Here is a 12750-nt window from a genome sequence, read left to right as displayed (position 1 = left end):
AAATAATAAACATCCGAGTCCGAAGAAAAATCCAGCATCTCCTGCGTTTCAATCCGAACTCTGAGTAAAAGAGCCAAGAGACTGAGGCAACGAAAATACAAAACAGAGAAAATTAATATCTGGTGCCCCGTGTGAGGATCGAACTCACGACCTTCATGTTATGAGACTGAAATTCTCTGAATTCAGGGTTCCAACAGCATTCCAGTAATTAACTTCTTTTTTTGAGTTACTGTAAGTACATCTGATTTAGACTTGTCACATTTTTCCACCAGGCACTCTCTTCAACTCAAGTCTTTTCCCACTGCAAGTAAGGCATCTGAGAGAAGGGTGCAGTCAATAACACTTCCTGTGAATCCAATCCAACCAGCCATGTTCATTGCTCTATTTGCAGATGTTACTTGACCTACGCTGTCAAGGCCTTTCTTCCGTCAGAGATTTCTATTTAAAAAAGACAAGACTTGCATCCTTCAAGGTTTAATATTCACAATAAATCCTTGAAGGATTCCAAGGATCCTCCAAGGATCTCCATTGTTAGCAACATGACACCTAGACAAATGAGCATGTATGAAGGAAGAATTTACAAATTTGACCAGTATTTAAAACTCTTATAAGCATTTTAAGCTCCATGGGCACACTGTCCCATGTATTTACTGCTACAGGTTCTCAGAGAACCCGCTTAATTGCAACAAAAACCAGACAGCAATTCTCACCCTGGTGCACTTTACTGAAATTGAAGATACCCTGGCAGCTATAGTCAGTAAAGAAAAAGGTAAGGCACTGAAAGATATTACAAGGTAAAGACAGAAAAATACTTCTGTTTTAATTTTAAGCACAGCCCAAAAAGCAGCCTTTCCCAACTTGGAAAAATTAGGAAATATGAATGAAGAATATATTTGCATTTCAAATGACAAACACAAAGTTTAAAAATCAAAATATTTTAATAACCAGTAATTGTGAGACATCCCATTGCTCATTTCCTCTATTTTGGACTAGCAGCTACTCTAGAGTTGAAAGCCAGTTTAATATGTTCTGCAAGTTTCCAAGGGTACATTACCCTTATTCTGTAACTCTAGCAACATGAATACAACACTGTAAACAAAATCTTAAAAGGTACTATTTGAAAACCCTGTTCTGCCAGGCTGTACTATACAAATAAATATATGGAGTTACAGTGGAAATGCTGCCTCATTCCACAGTTTATCCAGACTTACACATTTAAACTCTTAGGCTACACAAGTAATTAAGTAAAACCAGTCATGTAATTACGTGATAAATTAATAGTTTTGTTTAAAGTTGCCTGTAGATTAAGCTATTGGACCATGCATTTTTGTAATAAATATGCAATCCCAGAAATACAACTCATTTAAAACTGCATTTACACTTAATGATGTCTTTTCATGCAGATAAAAATAAATGTATGTTCAAGGACAAAACCAAATCTCTTATTAAATGGTTTGCAGAATTTATTAGGTCTCTTTTAATATACTCCATATTTTATCAAGCTAGTTGCATATAAAGTGATCTCCACCATATACATTACAGTTTCTGTGCATCATCTAAAAAAAAGTCACCAAAAAGTAATATTTTACAGGTTGCAGTTAACTTTTAATTAACCTAAAGGTGAATCCTTCTGTAATTTAAGACACTAACCTGCACATTGCAATATTTAAATTATGTTTCACAGCAAGCTAAACCTGCATTTCAGGGAAAAAAATATCACTGCCATCTTAACTTCAGAACTTCTATAGTTTACTTCCTTAACACCGCAAAAAATTAATGTGGTGTTCACTCCAAATAAGGAAAAAGTACACAATTCCCTTAAAAGAAAGCCTGCTCAGAATACATATACTTTAAGAAAATTAGGAAACTCCTCCAGTAAAAGGAATTCACCTCAGTAAAAGGAATTCACCCCAATCTGTGAATGAAAAAAAACCCTTTTAAGTTTTTCTTGATTAATGCTTGGTGCTGCTCATAAAAAGCAGAGCCAGCAAAAAGTGAACTAGTATGGGATATGACTTAAAGCAAAGAAAATTAGAAAAAGATTATACCTGCAACAAGCATGTCCCAATTTTAAAGGGTCTCACGCAGATAATTAACAAATAGGTTTTCTGGTATCTTCATAGGATGCTCGTTTACTGGCCAGGCACATATATTGTAAATATACAAAGAATCCACAGTGCTGAAGTTTACGGAGCACTTAGAGGATTTAATATAACAGAGGTTGGTAGGACACAGGAAAAATATTTAACAACTTGTATAAATATATTAAAATCTTAGCAAGAAATGTAGGAGCCCATGCACACAAGACAGTAAATTGCAAAAAACATTTAAGACTTGACTTCTTTCAACAGCACTGACACCTGAATTCTGGAAAGTCAACAATTTACAGTATCTTATAACCATCTTTCTCCACACAATCTAAATGTACTGAATCATACGAACATTACACAGCACATGAACAAGCAGAAGATGCATCAAGGGAATGGGAGCTATATGCATCATGTGGCCTGCCCAGTTACAGGCAAACATCAGAAAAATTGTTTCTGACATAGGCAGAGATACAATCAATAGAGCTAATTGTATACCCGTCATTTTCAAGAGTTAATCCACAGTATGGGAAAGGGAAGCTTTAGGTAAAAATTATGCACCCAGTCTCAGAAGTGACATAAGCAGAGATTTATCTTTCAAAAACTGGGTCCATTCTGGACTGGCCTTGATGCACATGCAGTACATTTATTTTCAGAATGCAAGATTAATTGGGAATGTCTGCACTAGTGTTTCGATTGCCGTATTTGTGATGAATGATCAGCAATACCACTCCTAAGAAGAAGCATATGGACCCAACAGTGATGTAAGCAATTCCCAGGAAGGGATTTTTGCCTCCCATCCACGAGATGGTGCTTAGGATCATCCTTTTTCGTCCATCAAAACTGTGTACAGGATAATCTGAAAAACATTTAGGAAAACAAGAAGCAAGTTTCCAAACCTAGCTTGAAGTGGGCACATGAAAATTTTGGGTCATTTCACTCAGGTTCCAAATACAAACTGCTGCTTTGGATCTGGGATTGCAAATATGAAACATTCAGCTGTTCTTTTTAGGCTAAAACTAATCTGGGCATTGTCAGCTACTTCAAGACCAAGGCCATGTTAGAAGACACTTAACACTGAAAAAGAGTAAAATGCATGATTTTGTGGGTTTATGAAAGTAGCTTCAATAAAGTGAGGGAAATATAAATTTCAGCCCTTGTGTGTATTGTAGTACAAAATTTTTCTTTACGTTCATTCAGTTTTACAGCAAAGGAAAACACTGAAGTAGCTATATAAAAAGTATCATTAGGTGCTTTTGAATTCTAAGAGTTCATTAACTATGACAACCCTCCTTCTCTAGTATTTTTACCTAATATTTAGTCTGCCTAAAAGAGAATGACAGACCATCACCCGATCCGCAGCTCTGTCATTTTTCTGACCTCCAGTCAGTCTGCCCTGCATTACATATTGTCATTTCACCTTGAAGTTACAGTTCTGAAATTCCTTGGCTACCAGCTACCTCTGTTCTTTCCTTTTTTCCTGTGCTTTTCTCAATTCCTTTGCAGCATCCAAGCAATCTGATTTCCCAGTCTCTATGAAGTCGTAAGTGCTATAAAACTAGCACAGAAGTAAAAAATGGTAACAGTCTATCTAGCTGTCGGTGCCAGTTTTCAACCACACCTCAATACCATCTTTTTTTCGAGATGGTAAGAAGAAAGGTTAGTTCAATCTGAACTTGCAAATATATGCTTGTGTAATCCAGCTAAGGCGTGCTTTCAAAGGATACTGTATGCAATATCCAAAGAATATTTTCCAGCCTGTAAGGTAGGCTGTAAGTTATTCTTCCTTTCAATGAGACGATACAGCTTGCGAAACGTTGGTAGAGCAGCTGTGCGCATCCACACGATGAAGTCCTCATTGATAAAGCCATTGTTGTCAGGCTCTGAGTCCAGCATATACACTGGCTTGGGCCAGTTCACAGGTTTTGTTGTGCCTAGGATTAAACAAAAATAAAAAAGTATTTCACATACCAGACTAAGTAACACACTGACTCATCAAAATCCATTCTAATATCACAAAAAACACATTAACTTCTAAACAGTATGAACAGACAGGCTGACTCACTACTATTGCAACACACTGGGCTGTTTAAGAACTTTTTATTTTGCAGTTTAAATAGTTTAAACTCTATAAATAAATAACATAATTCATGACAGCTCTGTCCATTTGTCTAAACAATTCATGTGGGTAGAAGTCTTGTCTCAAAGCACTGCTTGGTGAGATAGGTCCTCTGCTCACTTGGTAGAGTTTAAAAACCAATTTAATATTGTAAACATCATTTCAGATTATGTACACATGCTTTTGCTAATGTTATTGGAAATACAATTCCACATTGTATTAAGGTAAGGTATCTGCTTTTCCAAGCATCACACTGACAACATGTAATTTGGCTATGACTAAGCAAGAAACCCACATCAGGTTAAACCTGAAGTTATTATATACCTTGCATAAACACACATATTCTAAGAGCCTTAAGAAGACTTTTGAGACATAGTAGCCAAAGGAAACTTTTATTTGCCAAACTGTATACGAGACACACAGTCACTTCCAGTTACAAAAAAAAACCAAAAAAATATCAGTTTTTTTAGAGAACAGAACAACCTAGCCATAGAAACATTCAAATGAAACTCTTCCTACGGAGTTTTCATTTAACAACTGCAGGATTTCTTTATAAGTTAAATCCACACATGATAGAACTTGTACTGGTCTTGACTGGAACAAAACTAAATTTCTTCACAGTAGCTGGTATAGGACAAAGTTTTGGATTTGTGCTGGACACAGTATTGATAAACAATGATGTCTTTGTTATTGCTAAGCAGTATTTGCCAGCATCAAGGCCTCTTCTGCTCCTCACCTCACCCCACCAGTGAGGAGAGTGAGGGTTCAGGAGAGATCAGGAGGGGACACAGATGGGATAGCTGTTCCCAGCTGACCAAAGGGATATCCCAGGCAGGCAGAGGTAGGCAGGGCCTGCTTTGGCTCAGGGACTCAGATGGTGGTGAGCAATTCTTTTCTTTTGCATTACTTGTTTTTCTTTTCCTCTCTCTTTGTTGTGTTTTTGGTTTGGTTGTTTGTTTTTATTACTAACCTCTCTTTATCTCAACCTATGCGCTTTCTCAGTTTCACCCATCCGATTCTTCTCTCCCTCCCACTGAGCAAGGGCATCGTTAGTGAGACACTGTGTGATGCTTAGTTGCCAAGTGGGCTTAAACCCCAGCAGCTTACATTACACATTTTTTAGTATTCAGGGTACAGAATCAGAAATTAAATCAGAAATTAAAGCTACTAAATTAATGATTACAGTAAATGTAAAAACCAAACACTTTCATTAGAACCTTGCAGCTTTCATTACTTAAAGACAACCGTTCAAATAGCAGAATAGTCCTTAGCTTGGATTTCTTCAGAGAGCATTTATTTAGCACATTCTGTAAATTGTCAGTGAGGCAAAACTCTGAAATCAAAATGTGTTTGAAATCAAAACTGAAGTCAAAAGGTGTTTGAAGCATTTTGGCATTCTTACAATTTTTCTTTTCTCTTTTTTTACCTTGGAAAAGCGCAGTTAAGTTGTTTCCATCTCCTGTAGGATTTCTGAACTTTACATTTTTATCTGTCCACCATGCAATGCCTTTTTTAATCAAAGTAATCGGAGTCCTTGTGTCATTATCAATGCGGTATAACTCCAGTGTATCTAAAGACAAAATCAAATTAGAAAACCAGGTGCAGAAGCTTTCATTACACAGATGATCTTGATAAGCAGTGAAACAATTACCTCCAGGAGAAAACAAAACAAAAATAACTAGGCAAGGCATTTACTATCTGCCTGACACAATCACAAGCTGTTCTGTAAGAATCAGTGTATATGAGATAGCAGTTTATTATTCAAATATGATTTTTATGTTTCTACATCACAGCAGTAGCAGCTTCTCACAGCAGGTATTTCCATCCTTTGTGTGCTATGAAATTAAATTAATTCTCCTAGCAATTTTGAAACAAGTAATAGCAGTACAAGACATTTATTTTATTCTGAACAGTGAAAATGTGTTAATTCAAAACAAAAAAGCTGACAGTATCTTTACACAGAATAATGTGCAACACAACAAAAAACATACACTAGATCACAGACCCATCTAAATGGTAAGTTAAAAGTGTTACCGTACCATTAAACATACTGTTGGCAATAGCTCCACAAGGAGCAATGGGTTTGTCCTCATTTGTGCGGTAAGGCTCACATTCCTTACTTGGATTCTGATAGTTAGAAAGAAAAAAGGCAAATGAGTCTGTGCTAGTTTAAACAACTAGCCTGGTTTTTACTACATGATCAACATGAAATTTTATAATACTTTACAGTTATTTTCAGTGAACAAAATATCAATTCCTTATGGTTGCCTTCTGTTATGCAAAAATTCTTTTACCTCATTATCGTTCAACTAAATACTCTATGTGGTGATTTATGCAATAGTCAGAAATTAGTTGCTCATTCACATCCAAGCATGAATACCTACAAGCAGTGAACTGTTGTCTCCATTTAGCTGGCTGTCATCTCGAGATTTCACGTAACGGCGGTGGTTTTGATAGAAGTTGGAAAGTCCGTAATACATGAATACATTGCTCTACAAGAAGCAAGATGCGTAAAGAGGGATTTTCGTTCACACAAACCTGCAATTTTAAGCTCTTAAACTTAGGTTTACAGCAACATTCATAAAGTAAGAACCTCAATCCTTTCTTCATAGTGAGTACATAAAAGTACTATCCTAACAAAAGCTGGCAGGATGAAGTCAAACAATAAAAACATGTCACCAACTATCAGAATGATATTCACCAGCACTAATCCCAACACCTGTCTTGTCCGATGCAGAACCCATAAGCCTCATTTGCCTCCCATCTGCCAGAAAGCACTGATCTGGTATTTCCAATTCCTGTTGAACTGAGTTTTTGTAAATCATGCAGGAATAGCTGATCTACTCTCCAGCTATGTGACACACAGGGTAACTCTGAATGTGTAAAACACAAGCATTCCACTTAATGTTGTACATTTCCAGATAAACAGAGGCATTAAGAAACATCTCATCCCTGCTGATGAAAAAGGGAACACAAAAATCAGATCCAAGTTCAAAGGAAGACTAAAAATAATCTTTTATAATGGAAGAAAAAAAAGAAATACCTAAGTGAGAAAACTTTCATTTTCAATATGAAATAGATCATATAAACCGTTCTGACTTCATCCTGCATACAGGGCAGCATACCTCAAATGAATGTTCCAGTGTGAAATTGATGGTGCATGTACAAGGGGGTGTGCTGTCCCAGGACACATTTAAGCATTTGTTGCAGGGACTAGAAGGTTCTGTTCCTGTATAGTCAATCTGTAGCAGGAAAAACAGTCATTAATTTACAATGAGAGAGTAAAGAAAACTTATTATTAAGCCAGAGAGATTTTGTGGCATTTACTTTGCAATCATATTTTATCTCAGCACCAAAAACACATTCAGGCCTGTCTGACAATCTCAAGAAGTCTCTTCCCACCTTAACCATTCTATGACTCTGTAAAGGAGTTTTTGATTCTGACTGTATGCTTGATTTCAGATGCAGACAAATTTAACACTGAGGTGAAATTACTCCTGGAGCAAAACCAAACAAAACCAACAAGTCCCCCCACCCCCCAAACCAACCAACCAAAAACCATACCAAAACAAAACCAGCAGATACTCCAGACAACATTATGTTTCCAAACACGCACACTATGACAAGCAGATCTCAACTTTTACATGCTTTCCAAAGAGATTAAGCTTTTAAAAGTCTAGATATTTAATTTAAAAAAATTGCATTAGAAAACTTGCTTTGTTGACCATTTTAAGCCACCTAATTAAAGATTTTAAAAAAAAATTAAAAATCACTTAATGCCCAAAAATTGTCCTAAACCAGGAAAGATTAATACACCAATACTGTTTTGTCAGGAATGGTAACATAACCAGGATATGGACAAGAAAGATGATCTGTATTACTCTGCCTTATACAATACTATCTGTCTTCAATACTGTAACCCAAAAAACCCCATTTTTTAAAATCTGTACATTCAGCCTCAGCAGCCACAAGCTCACCCTACAGTCCAAGCTTGACCACATTAGCTCTTTCTCACATGTAGCTCCAGCAAGTGTGGCAGAAGAAAGCTTCCAGCTGCCTATAAAAGATATATTTCTACACTTCCCATGAATTACCTATTTTAGAATTTAGACTCAGATTGGTGAAATATATACCTTATACTTATTGCAAAAAAAATGTTTAGCAGCGGTAGCATTTAAACTACAACACCTACACAGTTATAGGAAAGGCTGCTGCAAGTGGTTTGTCCTCATTTATGTTTGCAGTGAAAGGCATAACCAAGAACTAGTGATTTATGATCTGTCCTAATACCCATATTAAGGTCAGCTAAAACAAACACACAGGGTGCGTTCAGGAAAGAACTGAAGTCTGTTTTCCTCTGCATCTTCTTCAGGGTCTCTCTTCCTGTAATTTCTGCAGTATCTATTAAGCTGCAACTAATTCCATCAGCAAGCACTTTTATTGACTGGCATCGCTCTGTTGCCAGATTTCTGACAGACAAAACCTACATCCTAATGAGCCTAGCTGAAACTAGACAGCTTCAGAAGCTATTAGCTGGCAGAGAGAGAGAGAGATTGACAGAGGATCACAATCTTTGTTCCTCAGCTGAACAAGATACTGAGTTTATGCTGATCTAGAAATAGCACTACTGCAGCAGCCACGACCAGCTCTGTTTAGCTACAGCACACAGACCCCACTGCTGCTCTCAATGAACAAAGCATCTCATTTGTTGAAGGCTAACTCGGGGGTGGGTGTGCTCTGCTAAAGTAAGCTGAAGTAAGCATTTCCTTTAGAAAGAACTTGCTAGTGTGAGGAGAAGTTTTAGATCAAGAACGTACACTAAAGACTCTAAGGTTGCAAAAGACCTAAAGACTTCACTTTTAAAAACATAAATGACTAAATTCTGTGGAGCATGAAATTGATGTATATTGAAGCAGGACCATGCTTTTGATGACAGTTATCAGCTTGCATGCTATCAAAGAGCTTTCCTGTACAGTAACTGCCAACGCGAGTGGTTTTTTCTGCATCCGCATCTACAGATTACATTCAACAGAGAGCTTATTTAAAAGGATGAAGGCATCCATATTCAGCTCTTGACAGAGTAACAAAACCACTTTGACTTTGAGAGCTAAGGACTGACTTTGGAGTCCAGGGCAAGAACCTGCCTGATCCCACTGTTCTGTCCCCTGGGATCGGCCAGCATCTGACAACCTGACACAGCGAGCCCTTCCCAGAAACTCCAGATTTAAGGACATTGGGTATATCCAAGTTATTCCACACCAATGGCTTTTCAGGCTGTTGATGTCTGTCAGCCTACTGAAATAACTACTGCATACACATATTCTCCAAACTATTTGTTATTTTGTAGACTTCATACTTTGTCATGTATCTATCCTACTCTGCTTGACCGTTTCTTGTATCAAAGGCAATCTGTAACAGAATCTGGTCCTCTTTGCTGTTCCTCTTTGTACGTTTTACTAAGTTTTTATCATTTCTGACATGGGGATACAGGAACTGCACACAAGGCTGAAGATGCAGGCAACAGCAATGTACATACTTTCAGTTCTCCACTCCTAACCATGCCTTAAGTCAATATGGCTTTTTATCTACCATTATGCATTTCACAGCAGCAGTCACAGCACAAAGGTCTCTTTCCTACACATTTAATACTTACTATATTCCTCACATTTTATCATATATTTATATGCTCTGTCAATGCTTCTTATTCACTCTGTATATATTAAAAAAAAAACCAAACCACCCCTCCCCAGGAAATACAGAACTCTCTCACTCTTTAATAACAGGCAAAAAGACATTTACAGAGCTAATTATTTTCCACCCAAATGAACTATTTTCCCAACAGACCCAAGATAAATAAGTGATTATACCCTTCTGAAACAATGAAAAAATGCTAGAGAAAACACAACAAAAACGTGGTAATTCTAGTACACTTAAGCTGTTGGAAATCTTCCACATTTGAATTCAAGAGAGCTTATAAAAGAAATCAGTGGAAGAGGTACATCTTGCTGCTCAGTCCTTGCAGCACCTGTAGAAGAACAGCACAGTCCACAGAGATACTAATGGTTACCATATCTTGTTTCAGGAAAGAGGGACTTGAAATTAAATATGTATTTCAGGGGTTTAGAGTGACTTGAAATAAAATTTGTATTTCAGGGTCACAAATTAAACATCCCATTCAATTCCAATACACTAAGTTTACAGGCACACACATTTAGGAGGTATGCTATTGCCCAAGACGTAGGTGTAAATAACTACCTCTGCTTCCTCCCCCGATACATTTCTAAAAAAGCTTAGTCACTGCACCTAGCTTCTAGATGCCTTGTCTCCCACAGCTAAACTTACAGCTATTCGTGAATAACTTTTGGAAGTTATAACAAAAGCCAGCATTCTAAGCAGGGACACATGTCAGCTAAGCATATATGTGATAGCAGTGTCTTAAACTGCACCCCTCACTGGTGTTTAGAGCCCAGATGCTGGTCCTAATTGGTAAAAAGCTTTATCTGTATTTTGCCGCTGCAACTATAAAGCCTTTTTTGATTTAAACTTGGTTTTTTTCTAAATTCAGCTGCCTTTAGGATGATAATCTCACTTGCTGAATGTCACTGGATAAGCACTTCGTAAGACACGTATGAGAATCAGGCAACAGAACACAAGTTTCCCCATTCTGACTTACCGCAGACTCCAAAGTCCCTCCTGTCCTCACAGATGCCTAACAATTGGATTTTTGAGAATTTCACAAGGTGAAAGAGTAAATCCATACAGCAAAACAAACTAAACTCTTTCCAGTCTTGAGTATCTTGAAATTGGAGAGGATTGAAGGCCAGTGCCGGCCAACTGGTCTCCAGTACAAATGGTTACTACTGCTGTATATACACAACCTGATTGTGTGGGGGAGCATCAGTTGTGCTCCCAGCTCACCTATGACTTTTGTGCTGAATGTTAGGTGGGAACATCCAGTTTGTGGCTTCTATTGGAACTTACCAGGAGTACCTGACTGAGCTGCTTCAGCAACAACAGTATACAACATTTCTGTATATGCATACAGCAGCAATGTAGGCACAAGAAGTCACTTACATCTGGACTCATGAAACTGATGCATTTCTTGTTCCCATAGATCAATGCAGACTCAGTCATAATGGAAAAAGGCTGTATTTGTCCAATTATAATGATCTAAAACTTCGTACTGCTTTAGTATAGAAATGGCTATTTTAAATGCAGTTGTCAACAAAAATCAGGGTTAGCAAGGATATTTTTTTACTTCTCTCCACTGAGTGTCCTGTTGAAAACCTGCAATTGTATTTACCTTAAATATGCTACAACATGACAATTTAAAAATCTATGTGCCCATGACAAGCTGGCCATGTTCTCTGAATCACTTGTGCCAATTTTCAGATGTTCAGCATACCCCCAACACTTGATGTAAGAAGCAACTGTTTTCCAAAAAATATGCTTACATACAATTTGGATGCTGTAAAATACACTTCAGCTTTTGGGTTTTTCCCTTCTGCTTTTCTCCTTGTCTGGAACTGTACATCTTAACATAAAAGGGGGTAAAATTGGTTTTGTTATAACATTATTTGCATTTTAAGGAAAATATGAAAATACCACTCATTCCCTACCTCATGATTTCTTTAGCTAATTGAGCTTCACTGCCAAATTACTGCCAACAGCTAAGCTACTGTCTTAAACACTACTTACTTGAAAGTGACAGCTTAGTCCAATAACTGGAGTGATTTGATCCACAAAAATTCATATTCTCCAATAAAACAATACAACAAACAACTAAATACCTTCTTCCCTACAATCAATCTCAGTCACATTAGCTCAGCAAAACTAATAATAGCTGTCAATGGCTTTTCAAGGCTGTCCGTCCCTAAGCCCTGCAGGTTATTTCCTTACAACACAAACTGGTTCTGTTATCTAATGGATCCATTTGCGATACACAGTTCAGTTTTCAGCTAACGCTCAGCAGCTTTCCACAGCAGTAGCATGGCTGAGTATCAGATGTAAATGACTCAGGTTTTGTTAAGTGTTAATTAGAAAAAGCCACACTCTTCAATCCTTGTTTCCAAGTTTACTCTGGACACCCTGGTCTCCCACAGAACACCTGCAACATTAAATTATCGGTGCAGGTAAGAATTACAGCAATACATTCACCACAGAGCTTTGTCCTGAAAATACAATTACTTTGCAACATTTGAAGATATATAATGGACTGCCACAGGCTATCCCAAGGACAACGCGCATACTTTCTGTACTGCTGAGGAAAAAAATGTGCACTGGGCTGTGTCGATTAAATGCTGGCAGTAACTTCCCTGGAAGTTCCCTCGGGAGCACTGGCAGAAGGGCTACAGCCTATGCGCAGATGACTGTCAGCCCTGTGTCCGCTCAGGGTAATTAATGGACGCTTTGCTGACGAGCACAGACGTTTCTCCGGATCGGAGCCGCCCGGGCGCCGTGTCCGCTCCGCACAGAACCCGCCTGGGTCCCGGCAGGCCGGGAAGGGACCGGGTTTCCCCGGAGTCGCAGGCGGCTTCCGGGAAG

General features: G+C 37.9%; 1 protein-coding gene across 1 annotated transcript; it reads right to left on the bottom strand.

Annotated features, from left to right (window-relative positions):
• Positions 1 to 919: 919 nt before the first annotated feature.
• On the bottom strand, positions 920 to 9440 carry TMEM30A (transmembrane protein 30A). Its single transcript, XM_008631244.2, has 7 exons — positions 9351 to 9440; positions 7332 to 7448; positions 6591 to 6698; positions 6246 to 6333; positions 5633 to 5776; positions 3815 to 4021; positions 920 to 2946 (listed from the first exon to the last, which is right to left on the bottom strand). The coding sequence occupies exons 1-7, from the start codon at positions 9438 to 9440 to the stop codon at positions 2753 to 2755; spliced, it is 948 nt and encodes a 315-aa protein (XP_008629466.1). The 3' UTR covers positions 920 to 2752.
• Between the last annotated feature and the right edge of the window lie 3310 nt (positions 9441 to 12750).

Source organism: Corvus brachyrhynchos, unplaced genomic scaffold (assembly GCF_000691975.1).
Source record: "Corvus brachyrhynchos isolate BGI_N302 unplaced genomic scaffold, ASM69197v1 scaffold234, whole genome shotgun sequence".
Classification (NCBI taxonomy): domain Eukaryota; kingdom Metazoa; phylum Chordata; class Aves; order Passeriformes; family Corvidae; genus Corvus; species Corvus brachyrhynchos.
Note: the sequence above shows the minus strand (reverse complement) of the source record. Positions and strands in the feature narration are given on the sequence as shown.